Source organism: Coregonus clupeaformis, unplaced genomic scaffold (genome assembly GCF_020615455.1).
Source record: "Coregonus clupeaformis isolate EN_2021a unplaced genomic scaffold, ASM2061545v1 scaf1816, whole genome shotgun sequence".
NCBI classification, from domain to species: domain Eukaryota; kingdom Metazoa; phylum Chordata; class Actinopteri; order Salmoniformes; family Salmonidae; genus Coregonus; species Coregonus clupeaformis.
The window spans coordinates 2435-26442 of NW_025535270.1; the positions used below are offsets into that span (position 1 = coordinate 2435).

A 24008-nucleotide genomic window follows, 5' to 3' on the forward strand; every position below is an offset into this window, starting at 1 on the left:
TCTCCTCCTCCCTCCTCCGTCCTCCCTGCTCCCTCCTTCGTCCTCCCTCCTCCTCTCACTGCTCCCTGCTCCCTCCTCCGTCCTCCCTGCTCCCTCCTCCGTCCTCCCTCCTCCTCTACCATGCTCCTCCCTCCGTCCTCCCTCCTCCTCTACTCTCCCTCCTCCCTCCTCCTCTACTCTCCTCCCTCCCTCCTCCCTCCTCCTCTACTCTCCTCCCTCCCTCCTCCGTCCTCCCTCCTCCCTCCTCCGTCCTTTCTGCTCCCTCCTCCCTCCTCCTCCTCTCACTGCTCCCTGCTCCCTCCTCCGTCCTCCCTCCTCCTCTACCCTGCTCCCTCCTCCCTCCTCCGTCCTCCCTCCTCCTCTACAACCTATTCTATATAGAGGCAAAGGAAAGATGAGATTTTCTGATGGAAAGAGGAGAGACAGAAATGAGAGAGAGGGAAGCTAAAGGGTAGGGATGGAGAGAGAGGGAGAGAGAGAGGGAAGCTGAGGGGTAGGGGTGGAGAGAGAGGGAGGGGTAGGGGTGGAGAGAGAGGGAGAGAGAGAGAGAGGGAAGCTAAGGGGTAGGGGTGGAGAGAGAGGGAGGGAAGGGTAGGGGGTGGAGAGAGAGGAAGCTAAGGGGTAGGGGGTGGAGAGAGAGGGAGGGGTAGGGGGAGGAGAGAGAGGGAGGGAGGGAGGGGTACGGTTGGAGAGAGCGGGAGAGAGAGAGGGAAGCTAAGGGGTAGGGGTGGAGAGAGAGGGAGGGAGGGTTAGGGGTGGAGAGAGTGCGGGAGGGAGGGGTAGGGATGGCGAGAGAGGGAGGGGGGGAGAGAGGGTGAGAGGGTGAGAGAGGAGGAGAGGGAAAAGAGATGCCTGATATACCTGCATGTGCTACCTGTGATGTGCTGGTTCTATCCGTCTGCAGTTTGTGGGTTATTACCAGAACAGACGAAGGGAGGGAGAGAGAGTTCTATTGTTGACCCATTTTCTCAGACTCAGTGAGAAACACTCTCCAGGGAACCAATGTCTGATTCTGTCTTCAGAGAGGGAGAGCGAGAGCTAGAGGGAGGGAGAGAGATAGAGAGAGAGATGGGTGGAGAGACAGGGAGAGGTAGGTGAGAGGGGGAGAGAGGGGGAGAGAGAGAGCGGGGGAGACTAGAAATAGAGGGAGAGAGCTAAAGGGTTCTCATATGGGGACAGCCGAACAATCCTTTTGGAAGAACCCTTTTTTCTGAGAGTGTAATGGTTGAAGCACACTGTCTGATGTGTCTTTGATGTTGACTGGGAATACCACGAGCTACTGTTAAACTAGCTCTTGGGGGGGGGGCTGTCCTTTCTGTTTTATTTGTCCTTTATCTCTCCTCTGCTTCCTTCTCTCTCTTCCTTTCAGAACCATCAGCACTCTCTTCTCTCTTCTCTTCATCTCTTCATCTCTCTCCTTTTATCTCTGCTGCTTCCTCCTCTCCTCCTCCTCCTCCTCCTCTCCTGTATCCTCCATGATAAGGCTTTTACAGCAGGTCAAGTATAGTTGAAATGTATTAAACACCCATTACTGTGCTGTATCTGTGGTCAGAGGGTTCTAGAGTGGTCTCTGGTCAAAAGTAGTGCACTATGTAGGGAATAGTGTGCCATAGGGCGCTGGTCAAAAGTAGTAGACACAGAGAACAGTCAGAGACCAGACACAGAGAGCAGTCAGAGACCAGACACAGAGAACAGTCAGAGACTAGACACAGATAACACACAGAGACCAGACACAGAGAACAGTCAGAGAACAGACACAGAGACCAGACACAGAGAACAGTCAGAGACCAGACACAGAGAACAGTCAGAGACCAGACACAGAGAACAGTCAGAGACCAGACACAGAGAACAGTCAGAGACCAGACACATAGAACAGTCAGAGAACAGACACAGAGACCAGACACAGAGAACACTCAGAGACCAGACACAAAGAACACTCAGAGACCAGACACAGAGAACACTCAGAGACCAGACACAGAGAATTGGATATAATCTGCAGTTTGTCTGTTGTGTTTGAATATGGAAGTGATAACGTAATCTGTTGACCTCACGTTGTCATGATGTTGACCTGCAGGTGACCTGGAGGCTCTGAAGAAGAAGAGTTTCACCATGAAGGAAGGAGTGGACTACCGAGTGAAGATACACTTCAAGGTGAGAACCTCCTCCCCTCTCCTCCTTTCTCCTGTTCTGCTCTGCTCTGTTCTACTCTCTTCTGTTCTGTTCTGTTCTTTTCTCTTCTGCTCGGTTCTTCTCTCTTTTTTCTTCTCTTCTGTTCTGTTCAGTTCTGCTCGGTTCTTCTCTCTTGTCTTCTGTTCTGCTCTGTTCTGTTCTGTTCTGTTCTGCTCTGCTCTGTTCTTCTCTTTCCAAATGTTTCATTTTTTATTGTTGTTGTTGTGACAGTAGAGATCTCAGCGAGATAGATGGAGACGATGAGAGTTCAATTCCTCCTCTTCCTCTCTCTGTGTCCCTCAGTGCTCAGGAAGGTCTACTCAGTGTTAATGGAGGTCTCCTCAGTGTTATGGAGGTCTCATCAGTGTTAATGGAGGTCTGTTGATAATCACAAGTTTACTGGAGAACTGAGACCAAGTAGAGACTTTTGGACAGGGTGGATAATGGTATAATATAAGGCAGTTTATTCAGAGGTAAAGATATCTGGAATAGCGTGCACGGACTCGTTCGTCAAACTCATAGGGAGCTATCTGAAGAGAGCCCCGAAACATTGTGTGCAGACATTTTATGCAATAAATGAAGTAGGTTGAATCTAGTAGTTCTGATCTTCTGATTGGTCCTGATGAGTTGGGCGAGGTCCCCTCCAGGCTAGTGTCACTGTTGCATTGGCTCTGAGTCGGGTTCTCTGTCTTCAAATGTTCAGCCTAAAGGAGGGGATTTTGTGTGTGTGTGTGTGTGTGTGTGTTTAACAGTGATGATGTGTGTGTGTGTGTGTGTGTGTGTGTGTGTGTTATCAGTGATGATGTGTGTGTGTGTGTGTGTGTGTGTCCTCAGAGCAAGAACTCGTGAGTTGGAAGAACTGAGAGGCCTATGGCGTGGGTGTTGTCCTTGGCCACCTGCTGACAAGGCTGACAAGATAGGACCCTTTTGTCCATTGTTATTGGGTAGGAACAGAACTTATAACCAGCTCCTGACCTAAATAGATCTTAGCACAACATTTTACTCAACATATCATATTCCATATTGACTATAACAAATATATTTACTACGACAAATCCCCCTCTTCACGTCTCCCCAGAGACGTGACCAAGTAACAGTAAAGAAGGAAAACTTGAGACGTGACACAACACAAGCTAACAGTGTAATTGGCAAAATAGGGAAAACTTTATCAGAAGATAAAGTTTTGATTCCCCCTCTTCACGTCTCACAAGAGACGTGACACAAGCTAATAGTGCAATTTGCAAAATAGGGAAAACTTTATCAGAAGATAAAGTTTTACATTCCCCCTCTTCACGTCTCACAAGAGACGTGACAAAAAGCTTAAATGCTATTCATCATCCAGATATCCTTGGTCAGCATCGTCAATAGCAAGCAAAGGAAACATCTGACCGTTATCTGCAGGATTTGGATCAATAGCGGTGGTTATAATCCTGGTTGTCAGCGTCCATATGCATGGAATGCAACAGCATCCACAAAGCACTAGAATTGCAGCAAAAACAGAGATGGATACAAGTATAGAAGAAACAAGCGTTTTATATTTACCAAACGCATCCATCCAAGAGTCCCACATTGAAGTATCCACCCCTGAGTGGCTCTTCATCTTGCCATTAAGAGTTCGTAACCCTTCCAGAGCAATTGTCAAACTTCCATCTGCAGCAGTATTATTAGGAATAAAAGTACAACATTGTTCCCGAACATAGCACACACACCCCCTCTTTCAGCAAGTAACATATCAACAGCAATTCTATTCTGAAAAGCCATTAATGAAGTTGCAGCTAGTTGTCCATGAACAGCCTCAAAACCTTGTTGAGTCCAGTTTTCTAATTTCTGGACATTAATGTATGTAGTTAATTCTATCGACGTCTTTATTAATGGTACAACAGTCAGCACCCCAAAAGACACCATTCCACTGTACTCCATGTACCCATGTTCAAGGACAGTTTCACAGACAACAAAGAGAGAGTGTTCTTATCAGCCTGTTATGTGAAACAATCCATATCAGTACAGTGCTCCTCATTAATGCATTCCTTCCAAGCTATTCATCACATACAGATCCAATTAAAAATAAAACCCAACAATTTTATGGTGTCCTCTAAACAGAGTATAATCACTCTTAAGAATAACAGGATATGGAAATTAAATCACAACATTTAATGTTAATAAAAAATAAAAATAATAATTTTAACCCTCTATTCCTCCCCTACACCTAACATGTACTGAGTTGGCTACCAGCCACCCAGGAATCCTTTACCTTCACATCAGGAAGAATAAACAATCACAGTGGTTAGTAAAAACATAAGGTAATAAATGAGCAAGAACTGAAAATAAATGCGTGTATGTATTTTACTAGGCAAAACATGGATCATCCAGCTTGGTCTCAGAGTCAGTAGCAGAGTCACCTGCATCATCCTGGGCCGGTAACAACAGCATCATACCTGACGCCTGCACCACTCCTACCACTGACCTCCTGAGACAGGGGACAATGCAAGCAGCACAACACATTAACAGCAAAAACACAATTACTAGGGTCAGAAATCCAGTAACCACCATAGAAGAGTACTCACCAAACCAGTCACTCAGCCAGGAAATAAGGCAACATCCACAAAGAACAAGTATACCCATAGAGGCCATAACTTCACCCAGAATAGTCACAACAATAGTTTTCCATTTACCAAATATGTTATCAAAACAACCGTTTATTGAGCTATCAATACCAGAGTTCTCAACCAGTTCGTTCGCCAGCGTGGTGATGGTCACTCAAGCGCTTTGGTCACGGGCCCGTCCGGTGCTATATTGTTGGAGATGAAAGTACAGCACATATATCCAAACAGAACACAAACCCCGTCCCGCTCAGCCAAAAGCATATCTAAAGCTATTCTATTCTGCCATGTCATTAAGCTAGTTGCCGCTGTCTGCTCAGCTAATCCCTTTATTGCATCACGAGTGTGGTTTATAAATATTTTGCTGGTTATATTAAATATAATTTATCCAATCTACATTTTTATTAATTGTTGACCACCAGAAAATACTTGATTCAAACCCAGCTGCGATCTGATTGTGGATCCCATCAATATATATCCTTTCATCAAAGGATCCCGGGAGGAGGTCCTACTTTCTATGTGACAACTCACCAGTCTCTGACACGTTTGATTGTTTGCGTATGTAGGTGAGTTCACAATCAGTTATCACCACACAACCATCAGATGTCAGCACGGGCCTGGTTTTGGCTCCTATAATCCTCTGGCTGCAACAAAGAGGAGAGATTAGTCATGGTCTCTTTAGGTGTGACATTCTCTGTGTGGGAGCAGGAGCTAAGATGCCCTACCCTGTATCCTATCCTTACTAGTCCTAGAAAAACAATAATAAGAATCCCCTGAGACTTCAAACGGAGGCAACCCAGGTCGGGATGACTTTGTTATCGGGGGAAACAGATAGTGCAAGTTACCATAAGACTCTTTCACCACATTCCCAGGGTGGCTTGCATGGAGGATAAACCTGACAGAGAGTCAAAGCCTGTCAAGGGGAACTGAGTAGTTGTTAACCTTGGTTTGGCTGTCCCACAGGCAAAACAGTCCTCTTTAGGCATAGTTTTTGCCGTATACTGAATCCATTCCAACCACAGGTTAAGATTTCTATACCCCGTTTCCACCTGTACTACTTCCTCCAGGTCTATAGTTTTGCACTATCTTTACCACAGCCCCGGTCTCACTACCTCCCTCAGAGAGGTTTACTCTAGAATTTCCCCTTTCCCTACGTCTAGCTGTCTCCTATGCCTTTTCAACTTGTGTTAGGTTAACTACCACTTCTGGCTGAAACAGGAGGGTCCGTGTGTGTTAGGAATATGGCCCCCACAATCAGACAGCTACCTACCGTCGGGAGACCTGTGAATCCCCACCCTTGCCCTGAGAACATGTCAGATGCCAGAGGCCAACCCATTGCTTTACCTTCTATCGAACTCACACAGGGATGATCAGACAGGGTAAGGGAATCTTCGTTAAGGAGCCAACCCCGAGCCCTAGTGGTAATCGGATCTTTCTCCTAACTCTGTGTTTGTTCGTCAGGTGTAGCTGGTTTTGCCTTTTTACAGTGTGTGACATGCACCCAGATGGATCTCTCAGCTATTCTGCTGGCAAAGGCAGTACTTGGTAGGGCCCTTCCCGCCAGGCCTGATTCAGTCTCCTGGTTAGATAGAGTGGGTCACCTTCTCCTTTAGTTCACCTGTGGGGCACAAAACCTCTGACATACAGGTGTGGTTAATAAACTATCATACATGTTTTTTTTTGTTTTTTTTTAAGTATTTTGTCCTCTCCTTCGTATATATTTAATATTTAATCCAACCATCCCCCTTTTTGACACATGATTTGGCCATGTGTCAATATTACCACCTACCTAAACAATCACTTTAGTTAATATTGGTATTTCATTATCCAATTGCCATCCGGCTCGAAGGACCACTCTTCTGTTATTTTATGGTTCAAATCAAATATATTATTACCAAATTATAATCTTCTTCACAATTTTCACAGTACTATAAATTACCCTCAATTTAGTAAAATAAACTATCTTAAAGTCCTCCTCTCATGCCTTTAGAATTTACTAGTGTGGATGATTAAAATAACACCAGAATGTTAAAACAGAGTTCAGAGGCCATTGAAATCATTTAACGAACTGTTTAATCCCATAGTATACTAAACATTACCATTATTCTAAATATTTCATAAATGTTAGTTATCCCAAGTGTTCATTAAGTCCTCATGACATTCATTCTCATAAGAAATCATATATACCCCAAACTCAGACAAAACCTAAAAAACTCCATAAAATTCACTGTGTGCTCCTCTAAGACCTACAGTGGGGGAAAAAAGTATTTAGTCAGCCACCAATTGTGCAAGTTCTCCCACTTAAAAAGATGAGAGAGGCCTGTAATTTTCATCATAGGTACACGTCAACTATGACAGACAAATTGAGAGAAAAAAATACAGAAAATCACATTGTAGGATTTTTTATGAATTTATTTGCAAATGATGGTGGAAAATAAGTATTTGGTCACTTACAAACAAGCAAGATTTCTGGCTCTCACAGACCTGTAACTTCTTCTTTAAGAGGCTCCTCTGTCCTCCACTCGTTACCTGTATTAATGGCACCTGTTTGAACTTGTTATCAGTATAAAAGACACCTGTCCACAACCTCAAACAGTCACACTCCAAACTCCACTATGGCCAAGACCAAAGAGCTGTCAAAGGACACCAGAAACAAAATTGTAGACCTGCACCAGGCTGGGAAGACTGAATCTGCAATAGGTAAGCAGCTTGGTTTGAAGAAATCAACTGTGGGGAGCAATTATTAGGAAATGGAAGACATACAAGACCACTGATAATCTCCCTCGATCTGGGGCTCCACGCAAGATCTCACCCCGTGGGGTCAAAATGATCACAAGAATGGTGAGCAAAAATCCCAGAACCACACAGGGGGACCTAGTGAATGACCTGCAGAGAGCTGGGACCAAAGTAACAAAGCCTACCATCAGTAACACACTACGCCGCCAGGGACTCAAATCCTGCAGTGCAAGACGTGTCCCACTGCTTAAGCCAGTACATGTCCAGGCCCGTCTGAAGTTTGCTAGAGTGCATTTGGATGATCCAGAAGAGGATTGGGGAGAATGTCATATGGTCAGATGAAACCAAAATAGAACTTTTTGGTAAAAACTCAACTCGTCGTGTTTGGAGGACAAAGAATGCTGAGTTGCATCCAAAGAACACCATACCTACTGTGAAGCATGGGGGTGGAAACATCATGCTTTGGGGCTGTTTTTCTGCAAAGGGACCAGGACGACTGATCCGTGTAAAGGAAAGAATGAATGGGTCCATGTATCGTGAGATTTTGAGTGAAAACCTCCTTCCATCAGCAAGGGCATTGAAGATGAAACGTGGCTGGGTCTTTCAGCATGACAATGATCCCAAACACACCGCCCGGCTAACGAAGGAGTGGCTTTGTAAGAAGCATTTCAAGGTCCTGGAGTGGCCTAGCCAGTCTCCAGATCTCAACCCCATAGAAAATCTTTGGAGGGAGTTGAAAGTCCGTGTTGCCCAGCGACAGCCCCAAAACATCACTGCTCTAGAGGATATCTGCATGGAGGAATGGGCCAAAATACCAGCAACAGTGTGTGAAAACCTTGTGAAGACTTACAGAAAACTTTGACCTGTGTCATTGCCAACAAAGGGTATATAACAAAGTATTGAGAAACTTTTGTTATTGACCAAATACTTATTTTCCACCATAATTTGCAAATACATTCATTAAAAATCCTACAATGTGATTTTCTGGATTTTTTTTTCTCATTTTGTCTGTCATAGTTGACGTGTACCTAAGATGAAAATTACAGGCCACTCTCATCTTTTTAAGTGGGAAAACTTGCACAATTGGTGGCTGACTAAATACTTTTTTACCCCACTGTATAACCCTTGACCTGCTGAAAACCCTCAAATTGAAACAACAAGACTTTATTAACATCATACTAGGTGTGTTGTTTTCTATTTGAAATCCCCAATTAAAGCCACGTCCTCTGTGTTCATGGCCTGTCTGCTAAATGGCATATTATTATTATTACTGTATACATCTAAGGTTGCTGGGGCCCCTTTCATTCCCCGCCAATAGATTAGGTAAGGCTATCAGTGGGTACTGGCATGGATTCTAGTTTATCTGCGTCCAGACGTCCCTCAAAACCATACCTCTCCCTCCACCTGGTTATATAATGGAGATTTGAAGCTATCCCTGGATTCCATTTTAATTACATCAAGCATTTCTCGTCCCCAGTAAATTCTGGGACCTCTTGTGAGGATTTGACCCCCCCATGGTTGGTACTGTTAAAAATCCCTTAGCCACCTCTTCTATATTACAAGTCAATTTAACAAGTAATTCAAAATAGCTTCACACAACAACACCTCATAAGGAGTGCCCAGCAGGAGTCCAATTCCTATCAGAAAACATACATACAAACATTCAGACACTCCCAATCTCTCCCAGGGGGAAAAAGTTCTTCTTCACCCTGGGTGAGATTGTTGTTCCCATAAGGGTTTCTTCATTGTGTTGTCAGGATTGGTTCTCGCTGCTCAAATCAGCTCTTACTTCAGACAATAGTCTGGAAGGAGTGGGGGCTGGAGTGCAATGTGTTAGATGGTGCCAGGGTGCTCCTGATTTACCTCTGACCTGGACTGAGTGTGAAGTAACCTCCTTCACTTCGTACGGTCCAGTCCACCTGGGTTCCAGCCACTTTCTTTTGTGGACTTTCACCCTCACCCAGTCTCCCACTTTTACCTTCAGTGGTGGCGTGTTTCCCGACAGCTCCCCCTCTTGGGCCTTCCGCATCTGAGAAGAGAGTGCTGCAGAAAATTCCGTCAATTTCTTCACATAATCAGTCATTTCTATCTGTTGTACATCAAGGGCGGGCATATGACCACCCTCCCTTGGTGGACTCTGGCATTACTCTCCCTGTCATTCATTGTTCTAAGTATTCATTAAATTTGGGTATGGTTGGGTTTGGCCCTGCCATTTTGCTTTACTATCTTTATACACTTATCCCGTCACTGGCCGAAACCAGCAATGTATTCTTGGCGCTGACTCAGACTTATCTCTGATGTCCCACCCTCGTACACAAATAATTTTTCAATAATTTATTATTAGGAATTATTTTGCAAAAGGTATTATTGTTTTTCAGTTATTCGAGTTATTATATATTTTCCCAAAAGGTATCAGAATCGCCCTTTTGGAACAATACACTAACAAACCAGAGCGCTCCTAAAACAATTATCAATTTAATCCCAGGAACTATTTTGCAAAAGTTATTATTATTTTTTCAGGTAATCGAGTTATTATATATTTTCCCAAAAGGTATCAGAATCGCCCTTTTGGAACAATATATTAACAAACTCGAGCGCTCCTAAAACAATTATCAATTTAATTTTAGGAATTATTTTGCAAAAGTTTTGATTGTTTTTCAGGTATTCGAGTTATTATATATTTTCCCAAAAGGTATCAGAATCGCCCTTTTGGAACAATATATTAACAAACTCGAGCGCTCCTAAAATAATTATCAATTTAATTTTGGAATTAAGGAAATACCAACACCACAAGAGGGAAAAAGTACAAGTCAGCTTTTAGCGCAGCGGCTGCATAACAGGCCAAATAGGACTCGGTGGTCCTCTTAAAAGTTATCAACTAGTTAGTCTCATGAAACGGCCAATCTTACACAACTTTCAGGTTAACATTTCAACATTTACATTTTGCATTACATATCAACATCAACACATGAATTCAGTTTGAGTTCTTCACAGTACATCTAGTTGAGTGCCAAGTCAACCATTGCCCGACTATCTGAACTTGTATTTTTATTTTATTTTATTGATTCTCCTCAACCAAGACTCCCAGTCGTTTTAACCATTCAACTGGCGTCTAGTCGGAGAACCTTTTCTGGACTTGGATTCTCACGGAATTAACTCAACCCGACTATCTGAATCTTTTTATCAAGCCACCAGATCCTTCTCTTGTGGATCAAATAAAAGGGTCCATCTCTTGTGAACCAAAACCTCTGTAAATAGACTCCTCACTAGAGAGTCACAATTCAACAGAAAATAAAAGTCGGTCCTTCTCTTGTGAACCACTGTAACTAGACTCCTCTCTAGAGAGTCACATTTCAACAGTAAAAAATAAAAGGGTCCTTCTCTTGTGAACCACAACCTCTGTAACTAGACTCCTCACCTAGAGAGTCACAATTCAACAGTAAAAATAAAAGGGTCCTTCTCTTGTGAACCACAACCTCTGTAACTAGACTCCTCACCTAGAGAGTCACAATTCAACAGTAAAAATAAAAGGGTCCTTCTCTTGTGAACCACAACCTCTGTAACTAGACTCCTCACCTAGAGAGTCACAATTCAACAGAAAATAAAAGTCGGTCCTTCTCTTGTGAACCACTGTAACTAGACTCCTCTCTAGAGAGTCACATTTCAACAGTAAAAACCTTAAGATTTCAGTTATCTTTACATATGTGCCTTTTGAGTCATAATAGATATGTTATAAATTTAACAGTAATCCATACTCACGCTCAGTACTACTGATCTTAATTTTGGTTTATCCTATAATACAATATGCAGATTTTGTTTTAACAGGTTCTGCTTACCTTTGTATTGTCGGCCGTTTAGATCAGTTTCCTGAGGCGAGCTGGATTCCCGGCTGCTCCTGCGGACAGGTCACCCGTCCTTTCTGATCCGTCTCTTACTTGTCTCCTTTCTCTATCAACTTTCTATGGACCGAATTCAGAGTTAGATAACCATCCTCTGCTACCAATTTTGTTGATAATCACAAGTTTACTGGAGAACTGAGACCAAGTAGAGACTTTTGGACAGGGTGGATAATGGTATAATATAAGGCAGTTTATTCAGAGGTAAAGATATCTGGAATAGCGTGCACGGACTCGTTCGTCAAACTCGTAGGGAGATATCTGAAGAGAGCCCCGAAACATTGTGTGCAGACATTTTATGCAATAAATGAAGTAGGTTGAATCTAGTAGTTCTGATCTTCTGATTGGTCCTGATGAGTTGGGCGAGGTCCCCTCCAGGCTAGTGTCACTGTTGCATTGGCTCTGAGTCGGGTTCTCTGTCTTCAAATGTTCAGCCTAAAGGAGGGGATTTTGTGTGTGTGTGTGTGTGTGTGTGTGTTTAACAGTGATGATGTGTGTGTGTGTGTGTGTGTGTGTGTGTGTGTGTGTGTGTTATCAGTGATGATGTGTGTGTGTGTGTGTGTGTGTGTGTGTGTCCTCAGAGCAAGAACTCGTGAGTTGGAAGAACTGAGAGGCCTATGGCGTGGGTGTTGTCCTTGGCCACCTGCTGACAAGGCTGACAAGATAGGACCCTTTTGTCCATTGTTATTGGGTAGGAACAGAACTTATAACCAGCTCCTGACCTAAATAGATCTTAGCACAACATTTTACTCAACATATCATATTCCATATTGACTATAACAAATATATTTACTACGACAGGTCTCATCAGTGTTAATGGATGTCTCATCAGTGTTAATGGAGGTCTCATCAGTGTTAATGGAGGTCTCCTCAGTGTTAATGGAGGTCTCCTCAGTGTTGTGTTAATGGAGGTCTCCTTAGTGTTAATGGAGGTCTCCTCAGTGTTAATGGAGGTCTCCTCAGTGTTAATGGAGGTCTTCTCAGTGTTAATGGAGGTCTCCTCAGTGCTGTACTAATGGAGGTCTCCTCAGTGTTAATGGAGGTCTCCTCAGTGCTGTACTAATGGAGGTCTCCTCAGTGTTAATGGAGGTCTCCTCAGTGTTGTGTTAATGGAGGTCTCCTCAGTGTTAATGGAGGTCTCCTCAGTGTTATGAAGGTCTCATCAGTGTTAATGGAGGTCTCCCCAGTGTTGTGTTAATGGAGGTCTCCTCAGTGTTGTGTTAATGAAGGTCTCCTCAGTGCTGTACTAATACAAGCTCTCCTCAGTGTTAATGGAGATCTCCTCAGTGTTAATGGAAGTCTCCTCAGTGTTAATGGAGGTCTCCTCAGTGTTAATGGAGGTCTCCTCATTGTTGTACTAATGGAGGTCTCCTCAGTGTTAATGGAGGTCTCCTCAGTGCTGTACTAATGGAGGTCTCCTCAGTGTTAATTGAGGTCTCCTCAGTGTTAATGAAGGTCTCCTCAGTGTTATTGGAGGTCTTCTCAGTGTTAATGGAGGACACCTCAGTGCTGTACTAATGGAGGTCTCCTCAGTGTTATGGAGGTCTCCTCAGTGCTGTACTAATGGAGGTCTCCTCAGTGCTGTACTAATGGAGGTCTCCTCCATGTTAATGGAGGTCTCCTCAGTGTTAATGGAGGTCTCCTCAATGTTGTGTTAATGGAGGTCTCCTCAGTGTTAATGGAGGTATCCTCAGTGCTGTACTAATGGAGGTCTCCTCAGTGTTAATGGAGGTCTCCTCAGTGTTAATGGAGGTCTCCTCAGTGTTAATGGAGGACTCATCAGTGTTAATGAAGGTCTCCTCAGTGTTAATGGAGGTCTCCTCAGTGCTGTACTAATGGGACAGGTACTATAAATATACCCTGTCCCAGTCCTGGCCGTCTGGTCCCATGTTCCGGTCCTAGCCGTCTGGCCCCATGTTCCGACCGTGAAGAAACAGAACAGAGAAATATACAGGACAGGAACAGCAACCAGACTCTAGTGGATTGTTCTGGTACTGTCTAGAGACTGTTCTGAAGCATTTTCATTAAATGATAGCATGTTCATGGGCATTACAGGGGCATTACAGGGGCATTACAGGGGCATTACAGTAGATTGTGTCCAGTAGATTGTTGTGGTTTTATTAGGGACTTTATTTACAATCTGAAGCCATGTTACATTGAGCATGGATGTATTAGTATTACTCAATCTAGTTCTGGGGCTCAGAATAACCCACTGGCCACAAACTGGTTCAATCAAATCAAATCACATACACATATTTAGCAGATGTTATTGCGGGTGTAGCGAAATGCTTGTGTTCCTAGCTCCAACAGTGCAGTAGTATCTAACAATTCACAACAATACACACAAATCTGAAAGTAAAATAATGGAATTAAGAAATATATAAATGTTAGGACGAGCAATGTCGGAGTGGCTTTGACTAAAATACAGTATATACAAATGAGATGAGTAAAGCGGTATGTAAACATTATTAAAGTGACTAGTGTTCCATTTTTAAAGTGACCAGTGATTCCATGTCTATGTAAATAGGGCAGCAACCTCTAAGGTGCAGGGTTGAGTAACCGGGTTGTAGCCGGCTAGTGAAAGTGACTAAGTTCAGGGCAGGGTACTGGGTGGAGGTCGGCTAGTGATGGCTATTTAACAGTCTGATGGCCTTGAGATAGAAGCTGTTTTTCAGTCTCTCGGTCCCAGCTTTGATGCACCTGTACTGACCTCGCCTTCTGAATGATAACGGGGTGAATGGGCCGTGGCTCGGGTGGTTGATGTCCTTGATTATATTTTTGGCTTTCCTGTGACATCGGGTGCTGTAGGTGTCCTGGAGGGCTGGCATTGTGCCCCCGGTGATGCGTTGGGCAGACTGCACCACCCTCTGGAGAGCCCTGCGGTTGCGGGCGGTGCAGTTGCCGTACCAGGTGGTGATACAGCCCGACAGGATGCTCTCAATTGTGCATCAGTAAAAGTTTGTGAGAGTCATACAGTGAGGGAAAAAAGTATTTGATCCCCTGCTGATTTTGTAAGTTTGCCCACTGACAAAGAAATTATCAGTCTATAATTTTAATGGCAGGTTTATTTGAACAGTGAGAGACAGAATAACAACAAAAAAATCAAGATAAATGCATGTCAAAAATGTTATGAATTGATTTTCATTTTAATGAGCGAAATAAGTATTTGACCCCCTCTCAATCAGAAAGATTTCTGGCTCCCAGGTGTCTTTTATACAGGTAACGAGCTGAGATTAGGAGCACACTCTTAAAGGGAGTGCTCCTAATCTCAGCTTGTTACCTGTATAAAAGACACCTGTCCACAGAAGCAATCAATCAATCAGATTCCAAACTCTCCACCATGGCCAAGACCAAAGAGCTCTCCAAGAATGTCAGGGACAAGATTGTAGACCTACATAAGGCTGGAATGGGCTACAAGACCATCGCCAAGCAGCTTGGTGAAAAGGTGATAACAGTTGGCGTGGTTATTCGCAAATGGAAGAAACACAAAAGAACTGTCAATCTCCCTTGGCCTGGGGCTCCATGCAAGATCTCACCTCGTGGAGTTGCAATGATCATGAGAACGGTGAGGAATCAGCCCAGAACTACATGGGAGGATCTTGTCAATGATCTCAAGGCAGCTGGGACCATAGTCACCAAGAAAACAATTGGTAACACACTACACCGTGAAGGACTGAAATCCTGCAGCGCCCGCAAGGTCCCCCTGCTCAAGAAAGCACATATACATGCCAGTCTGAAGTTTGCCAATGAACATCTGAATGATTCAGAGGAGAACTGGGTGAAAGTGTTGTGGTCTGATGAGACCAAAATGGAGCTCTTTGGCATCAACTCAACTCGCCGTGTTTGGAGGAGGAGGAATGCTGCCTATGACCCCAAGAACACCATCCCCACCTTCAAACATGGAGGTGGAAACATTATGCTTTGGGGGTGTTTTTCTGCTAAGGGGACAGGAGAACTTCATCCGCATCAAAGGGACGATGAACGGGGCCATGTACCGTCAAATCTTGGGTGAGGACCTCCTTCCCTCAGCCAGGGCATTGAAAATGGGTCGCGGATGGGTATTCCAGCATGACAATGACCCAAAACACACAGCCATGGCAACAAAGGAGTGGCTCAAGAAGAAGCACATTAAGGTCCTGGAGTGGCCTAGCCAGTCTCCAGACCTTAATCCCATAGAAAATATGTGGAGGGAGCTGAAGGTTCGAGTTGGCAAACGTCAGCCTCAAAACCTTAATGACTTGGTGAAGATCTGCAAAGAGGAGTGGGACAAAAGCCCTCCTGAGATGTGTGCAAACCTGGTGGCCAACTACAAGAAACGTCTGACCTCTGTGATTGCCAACAAGGGTTTTGCCACCAAGTACTAAGTCATGTTTTGCAGAGGGGTCAAATACTTATTTCCCTCATTAAAATGCAAATCAATTTATAACATTTTTGACATGCGTTTTTCTGGATTTTTTTGTTGTTATTCTGTCTCTCACTGTTCAAATAAACCTACCATTAAAATAATAGACTGATCATTTCTTTGTCAGCGGGCAAACGTACAAAATCAGCAGGGGATCAAATACTTTTTTCGGTGCCAAGCCAAATCTCTTCAGCCTCCTGAGGTTGAAGAGGCTCTGTTGCGCCTTCTTCACTACACTGTCTGCGTGGGTGGACCATTTCAGTTTGTCCCATCGATGTGGATAGGGGGGTGCACCCTCTGCTGTTTCCTGAAGTCCACGATCATCTCCTTTGTTTTGTTGACATTGAGTGAGAGGTTATTTTCCTGCCACCACACTCCCAGAGCCCTTACCTCCTCTGCTGCTCCTGCGTTGTTTCCATGTCGTTTCAACAAAAAGATTCAATGTCACGACGTTGAATCAATGTGGGAAACTGATTGGATTTGCAAAAAAGTAATCAACGTAATGGAATTATTATTTTTTAACAACATTTTTAACCTAAATACAATTGCATGGTGACATTTTGTGTTGATTTCATGTTGAATTCATGTTAGTTGACAACTCAACCAAATGTAAATAAAAATTAGACGTTGAAATGACGTCTGAAGAAGTTGTAGGTGCCATTGAAAAGTAGTGAGAAAGATTGGAGAGTGATCTATTTTGTTTAGACCCATTCTAATTCATGGTTACAGTAGCATTACCACTTCTACTTTGGTATGAAATATCGTTTACAGGTTCTAAGACAGATTATTGTGGAATCAGATAGGAACAGATAAAACTCTGAGATACTCTGGTCTAGTCTGGGATTCTATTGCACCTTTTAAAGGCAATGTTCCTGTGTAGGCGGAGACTGCATTCATGGTAGACGCTGCATATGTCAGCTCTGTCTGAAATGATGTGCGTTGTCAACAAAGTGCGATGGAATTGAATCCCGGCCATAGTCTAGATCTTCCCTTACGTGAGAAAAGTCTCCCTCTTTGAAAACAGTCCCTAGATGAAAAACAGTGGTGTATGATTTATCTGGGGTCCTGTGTGTGTGTGTGTGTGTGTGTGTGTGTGTGTGCCCCTACATATAGTAACTCCTCTCCTCTCCTCTCCTCTCCTCTCCTCTCCCTCTCCTCTCCTCTCCTCTCCTCTCCTCTCCTCTCCTCTCCTCTCCTTACCCTCCCTTCTCCTCTCCTCTCCTTACCCTCTCCTCTCCTCTCCAGGTTAACAGGGATATTGTGTCTGGACTGAAGTACGTCCATCTGACCTACAGGAAAGGACTCAGAGGTAAGGTGGACACCATTTTGTACCGAACTGTGGATTAGCTGTGCTGTTTAGACCCATAGACCGTGTCAGTTTCCCCCACATACACTTAAAACCTGATTACCAACTGTGCAACTGAGCCGAGATTTGGTGTGTTGTCACTGACACAAATTGTCACAGTTTCCACTACATACAGTGCCTTGCAAAAGTATTCATCCCCCTTGGCGTTTTTCCTATTTTGTTGCATTACAACCTGTAATTTAAATTGATTTTTATTTGGATTTCATGTAATGGACATACACAAAATAGTCCAAATTGGTGAAGTGAAATGAAAAAATATATATAACTGAAAAGTGGAGCATGCATATGTATTCACCCCCTTTGCTATGAAGCCCCTAAATATGATCTGGTGGAACCAATTACCTTCAGCAGTCACATAATTAGTTAAATAAAGTCCACATGTGTGGAATCGAAGTGTCACATGATCTGTCACATGATCTCAGTATATATACACCTGTTCTGAAAGGCCCCAGAGTCTGCAACACCACTAAGCAAGGGGCACCACCTAGCAAGCAGCACCATGAAGACCAAGGAGCTCTCCAAACAGGTCAGGGACAAAGTTGTGGAGAAGTACAGATCAGGGTTGGGTTATAAAAAAATATCTGAAACTTTGAACATCCCACGGAGCACTATTTAAATCCATTATTAAAAAATGGAAAGAATATGGCACCACAACAAACCTGCCAAGAGAGGGCCGCCCACCAAAACTCACGGACCAGGCAAGGAGGGCATTAATCACAGAGGCAACAAAGAGACCAAAGATAACCCTGAAGGAGCTGCAAAGCTCCACAGCGGAGATTGGAGTATCTGTCCATAGGACCACTTTAAGCCGTACACTCCACAGATCTGGGCTTTACGGAAGAGTGGTCAGAAAAAAGCCATTGCTTAAAGAAGAAAATAAGCAAAAACGTTTGGTGGAAGAAGGTACCTTGGTCAGATGAGACTAAAATTGAGCTTTTTGGCCATCAAGGAAAACGCTATGTCTGGCGCAAACCCAACACCTCTCATCACCCCGAGAACACCATCCCCACAGTGAAGCATGGTGGTGGCAGCATCATGCTGTGGGGATGTTTTTCATCGGCAGGGACTGGGAAACTGGTCAGAATTGAAGGAATGATGGATGGCGCTAAATATAGGGAAATTCTTGAGGGAAACCTGTTTCAGTCTTCCAGAGATTTGAGACTGGGATGGAGGTTCACCTTCCAGCAGGTCAATGACCCTAAGCATACTACTAAAGCAACATTCAAGTGGTTTAAGGGGAAACATTTAAATGTCTTGGAATGGCCTAGTCAAAGCCCAGACCTCAATCCAATTGAGAATCTGTGGTAGACTTAAAGATTGCTGTACACCAGCGGAACACATCCAACTTGAAGGAGCTGGAGCAGTTTTGCCTTGAAGAATGGGCAAACATCCCAGTGACTAGATGTGCCAAGCTTATAGAGACATACCCCACAAGACTTGCAGTATGTCTCTATACTTTTCTGTTTTTTTGTCTTATTTCTTGTTTGTTTCACAATATAAATTATTTTGCATCTTCAAAGTGGTAGGCATGTTGTGTAAATCAAATGATACAAACCCCCAAAAAATCCATTTTAATTCCAGGTTGTAAGGCAACAAAATAGGAAAAATGCCAAGGGGGGTGAATACTTTCGCAAGCCACTGTATACTAAACCCTGGCTAGCAAGTGTGCAACTGTGCCGCCATTTTGTGTGTTGTCATTGACACAAGATGTCACAGTTTCCCCCACCTTCACCTAAAACCTGGCTAGCAAGTGTGCAACTGAACGTCCATTTTGTGTCTTGCAGTGGACAAGGCGGTGTACATGGTGGGCAGCTACGGGCCGCGGGTGGAGGAGCACGAGTTCATGACCCCGGTGGAGGAGGCGCCCAAAGGCATGATTGTCCGAGGCAGCTACCACATCAAGTCCCACTTCACCGACGACGACAAGACCGACCACCTCTCCTGGGAGTGGAACTTGGGGATCAAGAAGGACTGGGACGATTAGAGAGGAGCCTCATTCCTCTCTCTCTCCTCCCCTCTCCCTGTATCTCCCTCTCCCTGTGTCTCCCCCTCCTTCCCTCTCCCTGTGTCTCTCCCTGTGTCTCTCCCTCTCCCTGTGTCTCTCCCCGTGTCTCTCCCTCTCCCTGTGTCTCTCCCTCTCCCTGTGTCTCTCTCTCTCCCTGTGTCTCTCTCTCTCCCTGTGTCTCTCCCTCTCCCTGTGTCTCCCCCTCTCCCTGTGTCTCTCCCTCTCCCTGTGTCTCTCCCTCTCCCTGTGTCTCTCCATGTGTCTCTCCCTCTCCCTGTGTCTCTCCATGTGTCTCTCCCTCTCCCTGTGTCTCTCCCTGTGTCTCTCCCTGTGTCTCTCCCTCTCCCTGTGTCTGTCCCTCTCCCTGTGTCTCCCCCTCTCCCTGTGTCTCCCCCTCTCCCTGTGTCTCTCCCTCTCCCTGTGTCTCTCCCTCTCCCTGTGTCTCTCCCTGTGTCTCTCCCTGTGTCTCTCCCTCTCCCTGTGTCTCTCTCTCTCCCTGTGTCTCTCCCTCTCCCTGTGTCTCTCCCTCTCCGTGTCTCCCCCTCTCCCTGTGTCTCAACCTCTCCCTGTGTCTCCCCCTCTCCCTGTGTCTCTCCCTGTCCCTGTGTCTCTCCCTCTCCCTGTGTCTCCCCCTCTCCCTGTGTCTCCCCCTCTCCCTGTCTCTCCCTCTCCGTGTCTCTCCCTCTCCCTGTGTCTCCCCCTCTCCCTGTGTCTCCCCCTCTTGTTGTCCCTCCATCCTTCCTCTCTTCCTCTCTCCCTCCTCTTCCCCTCTCCCTCCAAGGCCCACCTGTATAACAGTAAAAGACAGAGACAGGTATGAAAGGTGTAAACAGGAAGTTAGGTTAGGCACAGTCTAGAACGAGACAGAGAGGATGTTGTCATAAACCAAACCAGGAAGTATACATCATAGTAGACAACTGAACATGGTGGGCTACATCCCAAAATGCCCCTCTATTCCCTATATAGTGCACTACCAACAGAGCCCTGGTCTAAAGTAGTGCACTATGTAGGGAATAGGGTGCCATTTGGGACACAGGTGGTATGAACTGTAGGTGGAGACCCACTGCTCTATCTGTGAGGTCATCTGATGTCCTCTACTATAGTGTGTTAACTGAAGTGGATCAAATGAAAGTTAAACATGTGGGACTCACTCATACATTGAAGTTGGAGTATGGAGATGTATTTATACCCCATAGTGAGAGGAAGATTCTAGGTTATTCTAAAGTGTTGTATTCTGGAAGTTGTCAGTTCAACAAGGTTTCACTGAGCAGTCCTTTGTAATGTTATCAGTTAGAATGTTTGACGACAGCGTGTCTCATACTCCTCAAGAAGTTACCATCTTCTGAGTTCTACATCTAGAATGACCATCTTCTAAGTTCTAGTTCTAGAATGACCATCTTCTGAGTTCTACATCTAGAATGACCATCTTCTAAGTTCTAGTTCTAGAGTGACCATCTTCTGAGTTCTACATCTAGAATGACCATCTTCTGAGTTCTACATCTAGAATGACCATCTTCTAAGTTCTAGTTCTAGAATGACCATCTTCTAAGTTCTAGTTCTAGAATGAACATCTTCTGAGTTCTACATCTAGAAATGTCTCTTTCTCACTGTTTGCTCTTTACGTCTGAATTTCTGTTACTGTGTCTTTCAGTTGCCTTCTGTCTCTGTTGTACTTGACACACCTGAGCTGTTATTGAATTCATGTAAAACAACATGGTTTCACACTGTCTGGAGGTGTTTTACAGGGAAGATGGGTTACCATGGTAACATATCAACAGACAATTGTTGCTGTTGTCTTACTCTGACAAGTTCATCAGATTTGTCCTTATATTTGCTCTATTTTTCAATGCCGCTTGAATGTCATTTCCCCAATTTCCAGCCTTTGCATATTGAGAGAGTTGCTCTTTAAAAGATAAGCCATTCACCATGTATCCACCATCTTCCATTAAACATCAAGTAAACATCCTGAGGAAGCCTGTTGTCAGGCTGTGATGAAGAGAATGTGATTGGGATGTGTAGAATATGCATGTTCTGTAGGACTTGATACAGTATTATAAAGCCCAATGACTGAGCCCTACTCAGTATCTTTGCCTCTGGCAGGCAGTGACCCTAAGACATAAATATACAGCAGAGTAGAGGGTAAACTGGGTTTGAGGTTTAGTATCTTAATGGATGCCATTTTGGCACCCAAAGCATCATGAACATTTCAGTCAGAATGTAAATTAGAATGTTGTTATGATGGTGTTTGGTTAGCCTGGGTATCAGTCTGTTGGTGCCATCATGTCACTCCAAACATGACAATGAATGGAATGACAGCACACACTGATCTAGGAGCAGCAGGTTAGCATTTGGTACCAACATGGAGGTTAGACACTGGTCTGGGAGCAGTAGGTTAGCGTTTGGTACCAACATGGAGGTTAGACACTGGTCTGGGAGCAGCAGGTTAGCGTTTGGTACTAACATGGAGGTTAGTGTGCTGAAGTGTTCTGTATATCTGTTGCTCAGGGTCCCACTTTAACACCAAGCATGAGGCCTAAAGGCATCGACTGGCTCGGGTAACAAACTAAGGAAACAAAACATATGTTCTATCTATAATTTGACAATTTCCTTTTGTACAGTAATGTAACTCAAGTGGATAAGGTCTACACGATTTGATTGATTCTGTCCTTCCCAAAACCCTCTAAAAAAAACATCCAAACGTCCTTCTCACTATTGTGTAAAGTCATATGATGTTGTAAGTGTTGATGATGAACATGATATTGATAATTCAAAATGGTTGTGAACCCAGAAGTAACTGTAATGTGGGCTTGTTGAGTGTTGCATGGTTTCAGATCTCTTCTTTATTTTGGACTATTTTACTGTCAAGTTGTGATTTTAAAAGAAAAACCAATATGCAGATTGAAATGGTTGGCAAGGATACTGCAGATATTTACATGGATTTTTTATTTTATTTTAAGTACGATCAGAAACAGTTTTGTTATTATTACTGTGGGTGCGTCCCAAATGACACACTATTCCCTTTATAGTGTGTTACTTTTGACCTGGACCCTTAGAGACGCGTTCACAGGGTGATTCATGGGACAAACAGAACGCTAGATGCATGAGGTGTTATCTAGTCTACGTAGGGTTCTGGTTAAAGGTAATGAACTATATAGGGAATAGGGTACCATTTTGGACTCATCCTCTATGTGAGTTGGGAGTTTGGTTGGGCACAAGCCTGGGCCTGTGTGTTGGAAGCTACTGCTGCATCCTAAAGTATTGGTATTCCAGCATCCGGTATCTTTTAATAAAGGTGATTTAATCAGCCACTTCCTGTCTGTCTGAACATGTGCACTTTAAGAACATCATTCCAATAAGGCATTCAGACAAGCGGACATTATGTGAAGGTACACTATATATACAAAAGTTTGTGGACACCCGTTCAAATTAGTGGATTCGGCTATTTCAGCCACACCTGTTGCTGACAGATGTATAAAATCGAGCGCACAGCCATGCAATCTCCGTAGACACTCGGCGGTCCCGTTCTGTGAGCTTGTGTGGCCTACAACTTCATTGCTGAGCCGTTGTTGCTCCTAGACGTTTCCACTTCACAATAACAGCACTTACAGTTGACCGGGGGCAGCTCTAGCAGGGCATTTGACGAACTGACTTGTTGGAAAGGTGGCATCCTATGACAGTGCCACGTTGAAAGTCACTGAGCACTTCAGTAAGGCCATTCTACTGCCAATGTTTGTCTATGGAGATTGCATGGCTGTGTGCTCGATTTTATACACCTGTCAGAAATGGGTGTGGCTGAAATAGCCAAATCCACTCATTTGAAGGGGTGTCCACATACTTTTGTATATATAGTGTATTTCCCTTGGTATATTACTCAGGTCTCACCAGTCCAGTTATGCTGCTCTGGCGCCATCCTGTGGACTGCTGGGAACACAACTTCAACTCCATTACATTCAATGTATCCCACAAAGTGCCACTTGGCTGGACAAAGCAGTCTGAATGGAAATCAGGTACATAAATGAATACAGGCAGACACACAGCCTTACATGTCATATCACTGAGTTTCAGTTTAAATCACGGTTTAAACAGAAGTCATTGCAAGTGGAAACATTTCTCAATTAGGTTTTAGGTTTTATTTATTCACACCAAGGAAAATAAGTGAAAGACAAAACACTGCAGATAAATAAACAGGTAAAAATGGTGTTCAGGTGAGGCTGGAAGCACAAAAGGGCTGATATGTAAATAAACAGGTAAAAACGGTGTTCAGGTGAGGATGGAATCGCAAAAGGGCTGATATGAAATAAACAGATAAAAACGGTGTTCAGGTGAGGCTGGAAGAAAAACCATGTTTGATTATGTATGTGTGTGAGAGAGAGAGTTAGGCTGACCCCCAGTCTTCATGGAGGGGATTATTGGGTAGTTTGGTTCATCAGGCTGACCCCCAGTCTTCATGGAGGGGATTATTGGGTAGTTTGGTTCATCAGGCTGACCCCCAGTCTTCATGGAGGGGATTATTGGGTAGTTTGGTTCATCAGGCTGACCCCCAGTCTTCATGGAGGAGATTATTGGGTTGTTTGGTTCATCAGGCTGACCCCCAGTCTTCATGGAGGAGATTATTGGGTAGTTTGTTTCATCAGGCTGACCCCCAGTCTTCATGGAGGGGATTATTGGGTAGTTTGGTTCATCAGGCTGACCCCCAGTCTTCATGGAGGGGATTATTGGGTAGTTTAGTTAATCAGGCTGACCCCCAGTCTTCATGGAGGGGATTATTGGGTAGTTTGGTTCATCAGGCTGACCCCCAGTCTTCATGGAGGAGATTATTGGGTAGTTTGGTTCA

General features: G+C 44.2%; 1 protein-coding gene across 1 annotated transcript; it reads left to right on the forward strand.

Annotated features, from left to right (window-relative positions):
- Window positions 1-2067: 2067 nt before the first annotated feature.
- LOC121556129 (rho GDP-dissociation inhibitor 1) lies at window positions 2068-19237 on the forward strand (the record flags this gene model as incomplete). The annotated part of the gene is made up of 3 exons (XM_045218810.1): window positions 2068-2151; window positions 17049-17112; window positions 18954-19237. Coding segments are annotated over 3 exons (348 nt in total), but the record flags the coding sequence as incomplete, so codon positions are not given.
- Window positions 19238-24008: the final 4771 nt, after the last annotated feature.